Source organism: Eleginops maclovinus, chromosome 3 (genome assembly GCF_036324505.1).
Source record: "Eleginops maclovinus isolate JMC-PN-2008 ecotype Puerto Natales chromosome 3, JC_Emac_rtc_rv5, whole genome shotgun sequence".
NCBI classification, from domain to species: domain Eukaryota; kingdom Metazoa; phylum Chordata; class Actinopteri; order Perciformes; family Eleginopidae; genus Eleginops; species Eleginops maclovinus.
Genome location: NC_086351.1, coordinates 15,377,896 through 15,394,539, shown reverse-complemented (window position 1 = coordinate 15,394,539; position 16,644 = coordinate 15,377,896). Strand labels below are relative to the sequence as shown.

The 16,644-nt window shown below is 38.4% G+C and overlaps 2 protein-coding genes across 2 annotated transcripts in view; one reads left to right on the top strand and one right to left on the bottom strand.

The window, feature by feature from the left end:
* Positions 1 to 839: 839 nt before the first annotated feature.
* Positions 840 to 14,316, top strand: mboat1 (membrane bound O-acyltransferase domain containing 1). Its single transcript, XM_063879607.1, has 13 exons — positions 840 to 1,083; positions 1,587 to 1,732; positions 2,041 to 2,118; positions 3,713 to 3,808; positions 6,381 to 6,436; positions 6,648 to 6,702; positions 7,532 to 7,724; positions 7,993 to 8,185; positions 8,265 to 8,368; positions 8,481 to 8,545; positions 8,654 to 8,786; positions 9,216 to 9,367; positions 10,013 to 14,316. Exons 1-13 carry the CDS (start codon positions 994 to 996, stop codon positions 10,197 to 10,199), a joined length of 1,548 nt encoding a protein of 515 aa, XP_063735677.1. The 5' UTR covers positions 840 to 993; the 3' UTR covers positions 10,200 to 14,316.
* Positions 13,134 to 16,644, bottom strand: part of LOC134861973 (transmembrane protein 65-like) — a 31,300-nt gene continuing 27,789 nt past the window's right edge. The window contains exon 8 of the mRNA XM_063879608.1: positions 13,134 to 16,285. Coding sequence (XP_063735678.1) covers positions 16,136 to 16,285 — 150 coding nt within the window. The 3' untranslated portion in view covers positions 13,134 to 16,135. The remainder of the gene's footprint in view (positions 16,286 to 16,644) is intronic.

Sequence of the window (16,644 nt, the reverse complement as noted above, 5' to 3'; positions counted from 1 at the left end):
TGTTTATTTGCTTGTAAATGCATGTGTCACACTGCTGAGATCTATCTACTAAACCAATTGTCGTTTTGCCAATCACAACAACAATAAAGAACTGTTATATTCTTACTTTCAACTCCTAACAACACACATACTGCTTCATACATTTAACATAAGATTTAAGCTACCTCATTTCTAACATGTTATAGGGCAGAAGATGTTTTATCTTTCATTTTAATTCACAAAGTCAAAGATTTTTCCCTGTATCATCACTTTCATACTACTTTTGGTCAACACAAGTTAAAACAGAACAAACGTGATACCGTTTGTCTTTGAATGAACTATGGAAACACTCCATTATTTCTACAAATCATATTTTTTAAATAAGTGCGGGGCAAATAGCAACTGTTCCAACTTTGTCAACCCATATTGAGCTAAGCCACAAAGAGTGCCTGAATAACACCGGTAGTAGTATAACATGACTTTCAAATGCATATTTCCAAAGTCCTAAAAACCTATACACGGAGCATACAAGAGGCACACGTTTTTTTTTAAACCCATTTCACCAACGATGCAGTTTATGTGATTTTTGGAGAAAATCACCCTCAATTATTCCACTTTTGCAGGGGGGGTGGGGGCAAACACAAAACCAAATGTGTGTCATAATTGTAATTCAAACGTCACATTTTGAGGTGGAATATCTCTGAGTAGTGTGTTGGCTAAAACAAGTCTGCAGAACTGTAAACCTTACCTGAGTCTTTGAATTATTTTTGGACGTTCGTCAACAAACCCTTTATTTTGAAAGCAATGACCGGAAGTGTTTACTATTTTTATTTCACTTGACTGGTACTGAGTCTGTGGGGGAGCCGGGAGTGTCACACTGTGGACTTGGCTGACTTGTTGCGACGCTTTCGGGAAAACAATGTATTTTTGTGAAAATAAAAATTAGTTAGCTAAACAACATAACAAAAACAGTCGGGAACATAGAGGCTCCGTGACAGAAAAAAAGCACGCAGGATGGGCGAGGGCGTGGACACCGGGTTTAAAACTACTGGATCCAAGTGGCTGCTGCCTGCCAGTGAACTCTTGGGCTTTCCTCTGGATCAGGTAAGAGTACCTGTCCATACATTTTCAGAGTCAGAGTTAATAATCAGCATTTCCGAATATATGTTGTATTATAAATAGGAGTATGTGTTAGTTACTGGTCTATTAATTAACGTGGTGTCACTTGGTAGACAGACTTGAATTCATTCCTCATCAGTGACGCCAACATTGTAGTTTATTTGCAATGCTGTAGTAGATAAAGATTTTCGGTTACAATGTTTCTCCAAAAATGGCATTTGCAAACAAAAGAGTTGCATGCCTATGGAATAATATAAATACAAATAAGCTTCTTAACGTTTATCGTTGATTATTTTATATTTTACAAATCACAGCAAAGAGATACGTCCTTATAGTATTGATACACTACGACTGAGGATGATGAAACAATATTAAAAACCTTGGACCATGCTGTCCCCACTGGAGTTTTCTGTCAGCTATTAAATAGAAGATATGTAGTTTAATATTGATGAGCATGCTTAAACGCCCCTACTATGTCTCCCACACAGGTGAATTTTCTGGCGTGCCAGCTGTTTGCCCTGGCTGCTGCCTTCTGGTTTCGTCTCTACCTCAGTCCTAGCCATGCCAATCCTCTGGTCAGGCACGCTGTGGCCACTCTTCTTGGCATTGTCTTTCTCATCTTCTGCTTTGGATGGTACTGCCTAATACCGTCAGAGGATATGTTCACATACTGTAGTACTTCATTCAACTTCACTCATGATTGACAACATTTTTTTAGTAAAAATGGCTGTTGATCTCTTGTTCTATTATCTTTCTACATACAGGGTGACATGCTTATATTTATAAGAGGTCACTCAGGCTGTAGACACAGTAATGGTGCAAAGAAAGAAGATATACAGGAGAAATGGGGGGGGGCTTCACTGATGCACACTGCATCCTGTCACAGACATATAGGCCACTTTTAATGATGCAGATGTTCTAATTGTGTGTCTTTGTCTGCAGGTACTCAGCTCACATCCTGACAGTGGTGGTTGGAAGTTACTTGATTATAATCAACGCTGACATCAACAATGTGCACAGGCAAGTGTTGGTCCTCATATTTCCTAAAAACATTCACATTTAAGTCTGCATCAAGTTATTGAGTCAAAAACTTTGGAATTAAAAAGTAATCATGAAATGTTCCTGTGGAATTTGTGACATGTGAACAAATCAAATCAAATAAATAAATAGAATTACTGCCCAGTTCAACCAAGCAAAGTTCTTTTGCCCAGTTTGGAAGGTTTGTTTAGTCTGGACATCCGTTTCTAGATACCTGATTTGTTTGGTTTGACATACACAAACCTGTTCTGCTGTAGAAATGTTACTGCAAAGGTCTTGTCTACACCAGACAGACTGAGAGGTGGATGACGCATCTGCTACCTCATTTCCAAGATACTGGTGCAATACTAGTATTTGTTGTCAGGTCAAACTTGTCGGACAAGATCAACCTGGAGTTTATTAACGTCACAAATCATTTGTGGGCAGATAACTCAGTTGAGATTGTGGTAATTTTGTTAAACATTTTTTTTTGTAATAATAAGGCAGATTTGGCTTTTCAACCTGTAAAACAAGGTATTTTTTGTTGCTCACCCTTTGGAATTTAATCATTAATTTACTCCCTCTCACACATTCCAACACACACTGCAGTGCAATGCACCCAGCCCAATTATCTCCCTGTTAAAATGTGGCCTTCACTTAAATACTGTTGATGAAAGAAACTTAATGTACGCCACCCGGATCAGCATGTTTGGAAACAGCTGGACTATGAGTTTGTGTATATACAGTTTAAATATATATATATATATATATATAGTTTTATAAGTTTTTCTCTTTGCAGCCATGTTATAGTATGCCTTTGGTAGTACATATATTATTCTTCATATTTGGTTGTGTATGTGTGCCTTAGCTTGAAACAAATTGGCTCAAATGTATCACTGTAGGTTTTCTTCTATTTATGAATGGAGCAACACAAAAAAAGTGTTGGTTAGGTAGTCCTGATATTTACGAGATTGCCTGCAGGGAAATAAAGACAAAACCTGTTGTTCTATATATGTGGAAACAAAACACAATGTAAACTGTGTCAAGGCTGCTTGTTGAACAAGCATACCTCCTAACAAACCTCTTGGGTGAGGAGGTTACTCTGCTTGGAGCACGACAAACTGAGGGCAAACCCACACACTTTTGAACTTATTGTGATATGTTAAATGCAAATACTGTGATGAACATTTAACATATCAATGACTAAAATGAATTTATACCACATGTTGATTTTTTAAGTAGTCATTTTACAATATGTCAGTTAATATGATCTCATGGTCTCCAATAGCAGCCTCTCATAACAAAAACAGTATATTAAAAATCATTAAAAACAAATTGTTCTAATTCAAATGCATGTTGTCGCTTACATATTTATTAAGTCATCAGAAAATACTGAAAGAGCTCTTTGTACCTGGGTATTTTGGCCAATATGCTTCACATTCAATAATCATCTCTGAGTAATATTCGAGTAATAAACAAATGTCCTCATTAAACAAGACAGGCAGTCCTACTTGATAATCATAGGTATTGTATCCATCTCCAGAGAATGTGAATTGTATTATTTCTAATTGAGTTTTGCTCATTCCCCCATACACAGGTATTCCATGGTGACAGTTATGGGCTACTTGACAGTGTGCCAAGTGAGCAGAGTCTTCATCTATAACTATGGAGTTTTGTCCACTGACTTCTCTGGGTAAGAGTCCCACCTCTTTTCCTCTCCCTGTGCCACACCTTGTTGATAAAAGCTTATTAGTCTTTGCAGTTTTTTTTTAGATCCGATCCAGTGTTATCACTTCCAAACCATGTTGTACCTGCTTACATTTGCCAGTGCCTCACCCTTGTGTAAATACAACAGTGCTGATTAAAAAGCAGCAGTGTGACAATGCCCAACCAGGTGGAGTAAAGGTACTCCCTGCATCCTGGCAACTATGACTTGGTTCTGTTAGAAACAAATCTGCTTCTTAAGGAGAGAGCAGTTGTAGTATCTGTGATGGAAACTTCTGAAGCAATGGAGATGAGATTCAGAGAGACACAGGGAGAGCTGGAACTTTGATGGCAAACACTGAAGGTTTATTATGAAGTTAACGGCCGGGGAATTGACAAGATATTTGCTGCAGCCACAAGTTGACAGAGCGGTTGCCCGAACAATTCTGAAGATCTCTAATACAATATGAGGGTTTAACCAGTTCCGAATGGACAATCAACGTTCTTCAGTCGCCAGACTAAACAAGTATGGACCCTATGTCTAACTAAAACTGTCATCTAGGTCAATATATTATGCGTACAAGAGCACCTGGTGCCTGATAAACTGGCACCCAGCTGTCCCAAAGCAATAAAACCAATCTTAGGTCAGCATGAGCTCGTACCCAGTATGGGAAACACAAGGCTCAGGAAGCCCAGGCTGCTCCTCCTTAATGAAGATAACAGCACCTCCAAGGCCGAAAACTATGCCATGGCAATACAGACAGAGGAAGGAGAAAATGATGAACTAGGTCAAAGGTTAAACACCTAAGCAAAATATTCCCTAACAGTGTCAGTGGTATGTTTCTCTTTATTTGAAGGATTTCTTGCATTGCATTAAGACTCTGTAAGGATCATAAAGAAGAGCTAAAAAAAACTGTGGGGAAGCAGGAGGGGATTTCCTATTCCACAAGATGCTCATTATTTCAGAAATGGAAGATTGTATCATCATATGGTGACTAATGTACCACATAAATTGTATACTTAAAGCTTCTTCCACTCTGATGGCATGTGGTTGCTTTGATAAAGAGGGTCAAACAATATATGCATCTCAGCATTCAGAAAAACAGAAAAATATATAACTGAACATAGAGCTGCAAATTTAGTATGTTTGTCTGGATAATGCCTGACGTGATAATGTTTTCTGTGTGCAGTTTATCTTTAAAAGGCGGCAGTGTCTCTGCTGACACCATATTGCACAACCTTTTTGGCTCAGTTTCGGGATGGATGAATTTCCATGAGACCTAACTTGCACTCCTCGTGACTCTGGCGATCTGGTGATTGGGCAGGCCTGTGAGCCAGTCTTTGGTTAAGGTTCACAGAGTCTGTCGGCTACAGAGCTGGAGAGAGTTGCACAGGGTTGCTGGAAACCTGAAAGTGTTTCTCCAAAGCCAGCTGCCAGCTCCCATTCTGCTGGCACTGCCAGCCGCTCGGCCTCTCTCTGCCTCGGTTTTCCATGCTGTCCACACAATGCAACCCACTATGTGTATGTGAGAATGTGTGTGTGTGTGAGAGACAGACAGACAGACAGACAAACAGACAGACAGACAGACAGACAGACAGACAGACAGACAGACAGACAGACAGACAGACAGACAGACAGACAGACAGACAGACAGACAGACAGACAGACAGACAGACAGACAGACAGACAGACAGACAGACAGACAGACGGACAGACAGACAGACAGACGTAGGTTATGTGTGCGTTTGTGCACACACCCTCACATTCTTGGCACAGAGGATTCTCTATCTGTCATTGAGACTAGGGGAGGGGGTGGGAAACTAGTCTGTGCAGACTTACTGTGCAGAGGGCTTCAATGACCTCCTCATTTCCAGCCCTTTTTGGCTTACCTAAATAACCTAAAATTCACCGGTTTTTTCTCTACTCATTGGATTACATCATTGCTAGCATTATTCTATTAAACACCTTTATGAAATCAGAGTCTTAAGAAGACTGTGAGCTGGACAACATGTTTACAGTGACATGATTAAGCAAATTGAATTGACTGAATTGCATTGGATTACTAATAGACAGAATGAAGTTGTTCACAGGGGAAACTATGTTCTGTAGCATCACACAGATGCTCAGCAGCCAATGCTCGTTAAGTTATTTGTTTCAAGTCAGTCTTATAATAAATGACTGATCACTAAACAACCTGCTGCGGATTAAACACACTTTTCAAACATTTAAAAACAAGATCAATGTACAAGAAATACTGTCAGAATTTGGTTGTTAGTCTAGAAACATCAGAATGCTCTTGACTGCTAAAAGATCCTCACCACCACTGAAATAGAATGTAATGGATAATGAAGTGTAACTACAGATACAAATGGCAACCGTTCTGACCAAATTATTTGAATGGTGATGTCGGTTCTACTCCAATTCTTCTATGGTCACTAATTATTTTCTTACTTTATTTGAATATAGATAGTGAAAGTTGGATTATATATCCATTGAAAGTATAATTTCTGTTAAGAAGTCAGTATCTTAAACAAATTGACATGTATCATTTTGTGCCCAGGCCTTTGATGATAGTTACCCAGAAGATAACTACACTGGCCTTCCAGCTCCATGATGGTAAGGAAGACACACACACACACACACACACACACACACACACACACACACACACACACACACACACACACACACACACACACACACACACACACTCACACACAGGACCCAGTCACTGAAGCAGCTAAATGAAATTCAGCTATAATTAAATATTATATATAATTAAAATTTCCTAACACGTTACTGATGACATTGTTCCTTATTTTTTTAGGTATGTGTAAGAAATCTGAAGATCTGAACGCGGAGCAGAAGACTCTGGCCATAAAGTACGTTTTTACTGTGGCAAATACTAAAAACGTCCATCTTAATTCACAGTGGTATTTAAATGATAAATTGGAACCTTTTGTGCACCCACCTCCCACAATGGGTTTTCTTTTCAACCTCACCTTCCGGGTGCACATTTCCTACAGTTTTGTAGGATTTATATTTATTGGGGACCCAATGTCCCTGTCAAAGTGTGTATGCACTGATGCTTGCATCTGATTTATCACCTTAGTTTAAAGAATACATAACTGATCTGTTTCCTTTAGGCACAAAGGACAATGACAAGAAGAAGCAATCATGGTGAATAGTGTGTTCATGTAAAAAGCATGCTGGAACTTAAAAAAGAGTCATCATTTTGCATGGAAAATATACTGTAACATGAGTATGCATGTGGCATCGCATTTTAAAATACTTTATATTTATAAAGAGTATTTCATGTAGAATATATACAAAGAATCATTACATAGTGTTGCTCCTTTGATAACTTGTATGTTTATTGTGTCAGATTTTAATTATTAATTCTGATTGTGCCATCAATTATACTGTAAATCAGCTTTGATGTTTTCATAACCAGTAATCTAGACAGAAGTTCAGTTGATCAAAACCTGTTTTTAGGAATCAATTACCTTTCTGAGTCTTGTATGATTCCTGGGTGTATTGAGTATTTTGAAACTTGTTTTAATCCATAACCCGTTCTCCATAGTTCCTAAAAATGCTGCAGAACTGTTGTAATCTGAGAACCAAGCAACCAAATCAACGATTAATCAAGCTGAAAAATGAATCGATTCTTGGTTTTGTTTAAATAAATTCCTTCCAACAATCTGTCTACAGTGTTCGGCCTTCTCTCATCCAGTACCTGAGTTACAATCTGAACTTCCTGAGTATCTTGGTGGGACCATGCAGTAACTATAAGGAATACATAGACTTTATAGAGGGCAGACACATCAGCAGGAGGCTCAGGCAGCACTCTGGGACATGTAATGGGCAGAACGGCTATGATAAGACACCGGAGCCTTCGCCTAATGTGAGTTCATGAACGTAAATTGCTGCTTACTCTGTCCGTTCTAGCCCGCAATCGTTTCCTGTTATATTTTTCGTATTCACTGAGACTTTTCTAGCCGTATCAGGAGTCTGATTCTTCACTTTTTGAATATAGTCGTATTGCTGGCATTGTTTCAGTATTGTTCTAAATATGACTCATCTGCTCTTATCTCCATCTCCATCCCAGTCATTTTGTCCATTGGTAATCTGTGATTCTGTCTTTGCTCAGCACTTACCTGTTTTCTCTGCAGAATGCTGTCTGTAGAAAACTGCTGGTCTGCACCGGATGTATGCTGTTCTTCCTCACTGTGACCCGAGCTTTGCCAATAATGTACAACGTGGACCCTCAGTTTGTAAACAATGCCCCCTTCCTCACAAGGCTCACCTACGCCTTCTTCTCCATACAAGCAGCAAGGCCTAAGTTCTACTTTGCCTGGACGCTATGTGAGTTTAATGGGAACATGGGCTGTGTTGTTACTGCCAAGGAAGTTCATGTGACTTCATTTTTTCTCTGTTCTGTCAGCTGATGCTGTCCACAACGCAGCAGGATATGGTTTCTTAGGGATGGATGAATATGGGAAGCCATCTTGGGACCTTATCAGCAACATTAACATCTTGGGGATTGAGGTACCGTCAATGTTTCACTTTAAAAACTTTTAAATAACACACCTAGATTAGTTTCCTAAACTGTATCAAGCGCATGTTGGTCTTATTTTTATAGATTTGTATTTTCTTTCAGACTGCAACCAGCTTCAAAACATTCATAGACAACTGGAATATTCAAACAGGAATTTGGCTCAAAACGTAAGTGTTGCAAATGTGAGCTTCTATACTCATGCTGCACTCACAAAACATTTACCCAGATTAGAATCACCAACATTTTTGAATGTGTGATTACTCCCATCTCTCCAGGGTGTGTTATGACCGAGCCCCAAGGCACAGGTTGGCGTTGACTTTCATCCTGTCGGCCCTGTGGCACGGTGTTTATCCCGGGTATTATTTCACCTTCATCACTGCCATCCCCATCACCATGGCAGCACGAGCTGTAAGTACTCTATTTTGTCTGGAAAAAATGAAATCATGAATCAAAAGTAAATAATACTTCAAACACACAACTGCAAGGAACAATTCTATAATTTCATGAAAAAACAAATATTATGATTATTTATCTTTTGATATTATTAGAGCAGTTCTAGACATGTTTATCTGTCAGGCACTGGTTTATAAAGCTGTCTGTAACTGTAAAAAAGGGCTTGAATTATAATTTCCTGTATGTGCGGTTAGAATTGATGGACCAGCTTTATCTGAGGTTAAAAAAAAAGGACACCGGCTGATATGTTGATGAAAGTAAATGATGCACCAAAGCAAAATATAAAATACAACGTGACATCAACAGCATCGCTTAAATACACCAATCATCTCATGGATGTAAAAACAGTGATTTATCCCTCTCTGTTAACATGTCTCTCCCCAGGTACGGAAGTCTGTCCGCCACTACATGCTGAGCTCCAGAGGCTTGAAGCTGGGATATGACATCTTAACCTGGGCGACCACCCAGCTGGCCATCTGCTACACGGTTATGCCTTTCCTACTCCTCGCAGTAGAGTCCACTTTGGTGTATTACAGGTAGGTTCAATTCATATTTAGTCCTGCTATTGTCTCCTTCCCCTATTAACTCATATTAGCTGCATTCATGGGGCTGGATGGATCAGCGTGACATGGATTTTGTCGTCTGTCCACATTTACAAAGGACAGCACAGATTGTATGCGACAAGTACTGGTGATGATGTTACTTGTTGATGCTCCACCTCTCTTGCAGCAGTAAACTCTATTCCTTTATTATTGTACTTGTTGGTCAGCCAATACAACAAAGAAAAGAGCCTTTATCATTGTGTCTTCTAAAGGCATGTGAAGAGTACATTCAAATGTCAGAAAATGGAGAAAGATCACAAATTCCAAGGAAAACCTGACATATTTAAACCTTACAGATATTTAGTTAACTATCTTAGAAGACTAAGAAAACCAGCATATACACATTTTAGACTGTTGTCATTCAAAATTATGAAAATAGCTCTTCATTCATTTTTGGTCAATCATCTTATCGTAGCAGCTAGTATTCCTGCCTGTAATTACCTTTTGCAACACAAAGCATATAAAGTTAAATTAATTTGAGGCATTTTCTTTTTTGCCTGTGACCTTTTCTAACTGTGCAAAAGTCCCTCTTACATTTCATGTATGACATAACAACTTGTTTTTTGCTTTTTCTCCTAGGTCTATGTATTTCCATGTTCACATCATCAGCATTCTGGCTGCGATCGCCCTGCATCGGAAACACAAACCCAGTGAACTCTCTGCAACCAACAAAACATTTTCCTCCTCCTCCTCTTCCTCCTCCTCGTCTCCGTGCCCAGCACAGTGCCAGCCTATTCACTCCAACAACAACAACAAAGTGGACTGAAAATCCCTTCTTCACTTTCTCTTACCGGGCTCAAGAGGTGTTCTCTCAGAGACAAGTGAATATCCCTAAAGGGCATTTAGCAAACTTAAAATGGGAAAACCTTATTTATTTTAAGGGACAATACAGAGTTAGTGAAGAAAACTTTTATAGTACAATGCGATGAATCACTTTAACATATGACACTGGACATGCATGGAGAGACTGTTTCTGCAATCTTGTAGGATTATCAAGATCAGAACCTCATTCTGATTCTAAGACAGCATTAGCTGTCTCCACCATCGCCACCACCAGGACACTGACCTCCTCCACCTACCCCCGCTCTCCCCCCTCCATATCCATCTCAACACCAGCCTGCCCCCTCCAACAACAATGCAACAGTGTGAAGAGAGAAAGGGAGCTCACTTTCTTCCCTGCCCTCGATCTGCACTGTCCTGCCCATTGGTGGGACCTAAGCCAGCACAGTAGGAGAGAAGCTCCTAAACAGGACACACACACACACACACACACACATACACACACACACACACACACACACACACACACACACAAATATGCACATACTTTCTTCGACGCGCTCGTACTTTGTCACACTCTGATGGCATACAATGGCTGCTCTTGTGTGGCTACAACAAAAGAGCATACCAAGAAGAGTGAGAGCCCTGGTGTGTTTGTGTAGGAGTGTGTGTGTGTGTGTGTGTGTGTGTGTGTGTGTGTGTGTGTGTGTGTGTGTGTGTGTGTGTGTGTGTGTGTGTGTGTGTGTGTGTGTGTGTGTGTTTCTCTCATTGTTAGTTTTTTACTCTGAGTGCAACACCACTTGAAATACCAATAAGACCATGATGCAGCTCTCAGACTGTCCAGTGAAACTACTAATGAAGTATTTTAGTGTAGGATGGCAGCTCCTCCAGGTGAGGACACATGTCCATTCTGTAGAAAATAGTATTTTGTCATACATTTTGTAATTTAGAGATTTGTAAACATCAATGATTTTTTTTGTTGTTGTTTAGCATTGCACAATTGTTAGAGATTGTGTAATGTATGAGCACACAGTTGAAAGCAAAGGCACACGATTACAATGATTTAATGAACATATTCGCTCCACTTACCATAAGATATATCCTTATATCCTCAATAGGCAAGCAATAGGTAATTGAATCATCACATAATCTTTATGTGTCAATACTCTATCATGTAAATGGTGCTGGATACCTGATATCATGAGGAAGAGTAAGAATTTGGGGGGTGTTAGCATTGCACACTAAAATAATTTATAACATGACAAAAAATAGGAATTAATATGAAATGCATCTCTTCTCAGCAGGACCATGGTTTCGTTTTTATTCAGTTTCTTTGTGTGGAAAAATACATTTGGAAACTAGATTTACCCGAGCCTACAGCAGCTGCAGGTTGATTTAACAGAGACATCTGCTGGTGGTTCTGAACTCTGCTGAATGAAACACTAAAGTGAGCCAACTCTGACTGAAACTGCCACACTGCAGCATCTCCCAATGAAACTTCATACCCACTATGAACAGAAAGCATATTTTTCTACTGATTTTGCTATTTCCCTCCACAATTCACATGTCTTCTCTTCACTGGATTTTACTTTTGCACAATCGAAGATGATGAAACAGAAGATGTTGCTTTTGATTGGACATGAGCTTGACACAGTGAACACAAAAAAGTGACCTTAAGTTAGAAAGTACAATTGTTATTTTTCATTGTCAAAAAGTTATCACTCCTGAGGTTTGGGAGCATTGAGAGTTTTGAAAGTGGCACAGTGGCCTGGTTATTAAGGGTCTTACCTGCTGCAGGCTAGCATGTTAGCCTTTAACTACATTTATGGGTGGGGTTAGTTATAATAAGGTGTGCTAACAATGCTAACAAGTTGCAATGCAATAATATTTGTTTGTGTTGCATCTATGTGCCTGGGGAGGAAAAATGACAATACACTTGAAAATGTCAGACTTTTTCTTTAGGTGCATTATATAAGATCCCCTGATGAGCATTTTATGCCTTTATGTATACAGTAGCATGTGAAGTTGAACGGTATGCTAATCTGTTTAATCATGTGGGAAACACAATCTGAATGTTTTTCATTACCTGGTTTGATGTTTTATCTTAAAATGTGGCTGAGTTTACAACTGAGAAAATGTGTATTTCCTTGTTTTGGTTTGCATATTTGCTCAACCGTCTCACAAGGGGGGATTTAAGGGGTTCAAAACAGGTGAATTTATTTAAACTTTTGTGAGTCTCCTATGGCAAATTATAAGAAATCTCAAAATTCCCAAAGTACTTTTTAGGCGATTGTGGCAATATTTTATTTTGGTTTATTGTCTTAATTTCTAACTGCACATTAGAACCCCTGTTGGAGTTAATGAAATGCCAGTAATGACTGCTCTCAGGACCTTTGCAAGAGGCTGGCAGGTACAACAATTTAGAAATTAAGTAAAAATATCTAAATGTCTATGGTAATACAGTTTGTTTATGTATCAGCCATTGCAGCAACAGTAAACTTCCCAAGAGCCTGAGAACTCTGCCCAGGTATGGTTTCGCTATAACATATTTTGTGAAACAAGCTATTATTAACTAATATGAAACCAGGTGTAAACTCAAAACGTGTTGTTTTTATCACTGTGATCTCCACGCCACTGTACAGTTTGCAGGTGTTTTTAGTTCAGGTAAAATGAGTGACCTGAATGACTGTGTTGTCAGAATGAGCAGCTAATTGAGTGACAAATACTGATTATAAAGGTATTTTTATATGTTATTTTACAGATGTATGCATGATCAAATAGACTGTAAGATTGTGTTGTCCTGCATTTTAGTATTGTTTGAATGAATGGAGGAAAGAGTGAGTGGTATTAAAAGATTTGAGTAACAAATAAAGCTTGAGATAAACACATTTTTAATTGTCTCATTTAAAACATAATTTAAGTTGTTACATAATTAAAAATAGAATACAGAATGACAAACTATTGAGATGTTTTAATTATAATTATTATGCATAAGATGCATGGCAAGGCTGAATGTCTCATAGAAAGAAGGAAGGAAGGAAACCTATATTTAATTGATGAACAAGTGTAATTTAAGTTGTTAACTTAAAGTATGATACTGTATGTGATATAAAACAACACATAGGCATAATATAAGGTCATAAAGTCCTTAAGAATGAAGTCATGGCTTGGAACACATTGTATTTTTCACATGAATCCAGTGAAGAAAAGTGTAATGTGTTTGTCAGTCATTCGATTTATCATTCTAACCATTTAACAAGAGCATACATTTCTCAGAGCTTTTGGAACTGATGATTTTTCTCTCTCCTCCCAATTACACAAAGAGATTTAGTAGGCGAGATAATAGCTTCCAAATTACAGTATTTTCACACAGAATATATTTTCTTACCATGACTGACTGTGCACTAAAGACATCTTAAAGCACTGAGACAGGCAATTTGATGATCTGATGCAAGGCGGCAAATTACTACTATTATTTGAAACTATTACTATTATCAAATCCTGCTTATCAAGAAGAGGCTTCTCCTCACATTGTGCTCCAAAAAGTCGACATAATGTCCAAATATCCGTACTGCAAACCTCTGCAATGCTAAAAAAGATCTGTTTATCATTGGCTGTCGAAAATGGAAATCACTTCTTACTCTTATCCTGTTTAGTCAGCCATAAAACATGTATTTTAAGAATGAAAAAATCAGTTGTTTTGCATTTTGCATAGCAAGTTTCTTGTGTTTTATCACCTCCAGTGATCGACTACTTGTTTGTAATTTAATGTCTTTTTTATGATTCTTACACAGTAAACATGTACACCTTCTTTTTTCTTTTTATTATTAGCATTGCATGCAGGGTGGAAATCAAGCAATCAGATCAAAAATCCTAACTACATAAATATCTTCAGTTATTTTCTCCATTGTTATCACTGTTAAGGATCACTGTTACCCACATAATAAATAACTATAACAATCTGAGACAGGGTAAGTCTTCAGAGCATCTTAAGACAGTTTAGTTATGGACGTTACCATCGAGAGAGATCGGTTGAATTAGAAGTCCTTCCTGTAAAATAATGCTGCTGAAAATAAACTAACAAAGGTGTTTTTGTGCTAGCAAATATTTTCCACTCTTAACATTTCCTCTCAGATAAAGAGAACATACAGTGAGAACATTTTATGAATACAAGTCTGAATATCTTAACAAAAATAAATACATTTTCTGCAAGTTTTCCAGAGTGACATGTGGCTGCCTCCTTTCATTTCTTCAACAAACAGATTCAATGCTATAAATAAATCACTTCATTTCTGATGGGCTGAGCAACCTGTGCCGAGCAGGTGACAAACACAACCATTTAAAAGATGAATTAGGAGTTCAGTGACAGCTGAATTACAACTTTGATGGATGGTGATGTAAACCTGTCTAATATCTGATGTATAATGCTAATTATTTGCATTGATTGAAATACATGACAAATACGTTTTTGGGAGAAAATGTGATTACCTAAACCCGGTGGAACTTGGCTAGAAACAGAGTGCTAATAAGCTAATGTGAAAATAAACTAAACTTTCTCTGAATTTCAGCCAGAAGGGGGCAGCAGAGCAGAGACAATATTATATAGGATAGAAGTGAACTAGTGTTAGAATAAAACTATCTATCTAGTTTTCCTAGAATAAAAACAGGAAAGCAATCTTATTTACTTTGAAGTCAAATTATATCCACCGGGCTGAGTTTTCTAGGCTGCTTTCATAACAGAAACTGGACAAAAAGCCTGCTGCTATCTCACAATGCTTTGGGAGTGTGTTGTGGTTCAGCTGCAGGTTGGCGAGGAGATGAATCATTTTGTACCAGAGCCAGAGGATAGCTGCAGGAAGGGACAGAGGTCTCAGGGCGGTTCGGTGTTGGCATTTATTTTCTGGCAAAGCTACTCTCTGTTTCTTCCTCCCTCTGCCTCTCTGTGTTTGTCTCCTTTCTGCTAAACCCCTCTGAGAAAGGAACAAACTGCACCTACCTTTTAACACACAGTATACATTGCAGACATTTGGTGCATGTTACTCATTTGGGTGATCAGTATAAAGTTCATCATCAACAACAAACATAAACATCTAAAGAAGTAATATTTTCCCATGAAGCAGCTGACTGGTGTCATGGAGTGTGAATGAGGCAGGCAGGCAAGACTTATGAAGACTTTGTTATCATTAAAAGGCAGACGTGCTTGTAAGACAGAAGAGTAATGTACTTGATGAAAGGGTACATCTTCATATGCAAAAACTGACCCTCCTTCCTTGGCTCATTACCTTCAAATACTCATTAAAAATAAGTTTAACACTGCTGACTAAAGACATTAGCATGCCTCTTTGTTAAGTCTTCCTCCATGAATTCAGATTAGGGTTTCAGTCAATATCTATGAGAAATCTTCAACTTCTAAAAGCTGTGTACAGTATTTCTTTCTGAATGCATTGGTACCAAAGTTTGTTGATATTTAGAGAGCCCTCAAACTTTCAACTACCTTCCATCTAACCATATCTAGTCAGATGATTATATATTCTACAGACTTGAAGAAGAGAAAGAAGTCACTGCCGTGTGTTTTAAGATTAATTAATTTCAGCTCGTGTCGGTCAGTCAAGACAAGATGAGGTTATGGTGTAACGGTTGGAGTAGCAGCACTCTAATGAATCAATCATGTATTGTCTCTTCAAGAGACAGTCAGGTCCCTGTGCTCAAGTTCAAAGTCTACAATAAATAACATCTAAACCATCCTCAGAATACCTTTGATAGTTTGACTGGGTCTTTGAAAGTAAAGTACCCAGCGATTAGTCTGTAATGGGTTCAAAGACATTTCCATACACTGCAGTCCACCAGACAAGCGCAACCAGTCCCAGTTTAAAATATTGCAATGGATTTCAAATAGTATTTGTCTCAGTGGAGATGTACGCTTCAGTTTTTGCTGCTCTCTGTTGGAACTGGTGGTGGTTGTGTTTCCTCCTTCGCCTCCGTCTGCCCTTTTTTCTTCTCTTCATCGTCCTTGAAGAAGAAAAGAGGAAACATGCCAAGAATACAGCCGATGGCAACACCGATGGCTTTGCCCTGCACAGAGGAATATGAAAGTAAGAAAGTATTACTGAACAAATATATTTTAAATAAAACACAAAGAAACAAAGTCCATCTTTACAGCTCTATTGTTTCCAATAAATAAGCCTCTTACATTTAGGTAACTGTCAGTTTGATTTATTATACTTTTGATCTGTTTTACCGAAGTATAAGAAACAGTTTAGTCTAAATTCATCAATAAAGACGGAAACATTATTAGGAAATAAATCCTTTCAATCATGCAGCACACGGCCTGCTGACTTTGAGAACAGAAGACGTCTGCAGGGAAAGCTGGCTAACAATGGAAACCAAAAGCATTGATTTGCATGCCAGGACAATTGACATGACATTTTACA

Excerpts from the sequence above, each read along its gene's own strand:
- mboat1 (XM_063879607.1), top strand. The coding sequence starts at position 994 with ATGGGCGAGGGCGTGGACACCGGGTTTAAAACTACTGGATCCAAGTGG. Across the intron at positions 8,787-9,215 it reads TCACCATGGCAGCACGAGCT|GTACGGAAGTCTGTCCGCCA; the intron begins GTAAGTACTCTA and ends GTCTCTCCCCAG. Across the intron at positions 9,368-10,012 it reads TCCACTTTGGTGTATTACAG|GTCTATGTATTTCCATGTTC; the intron begins GTAGGTTCAATT and ends TTTTTCTCCTAG.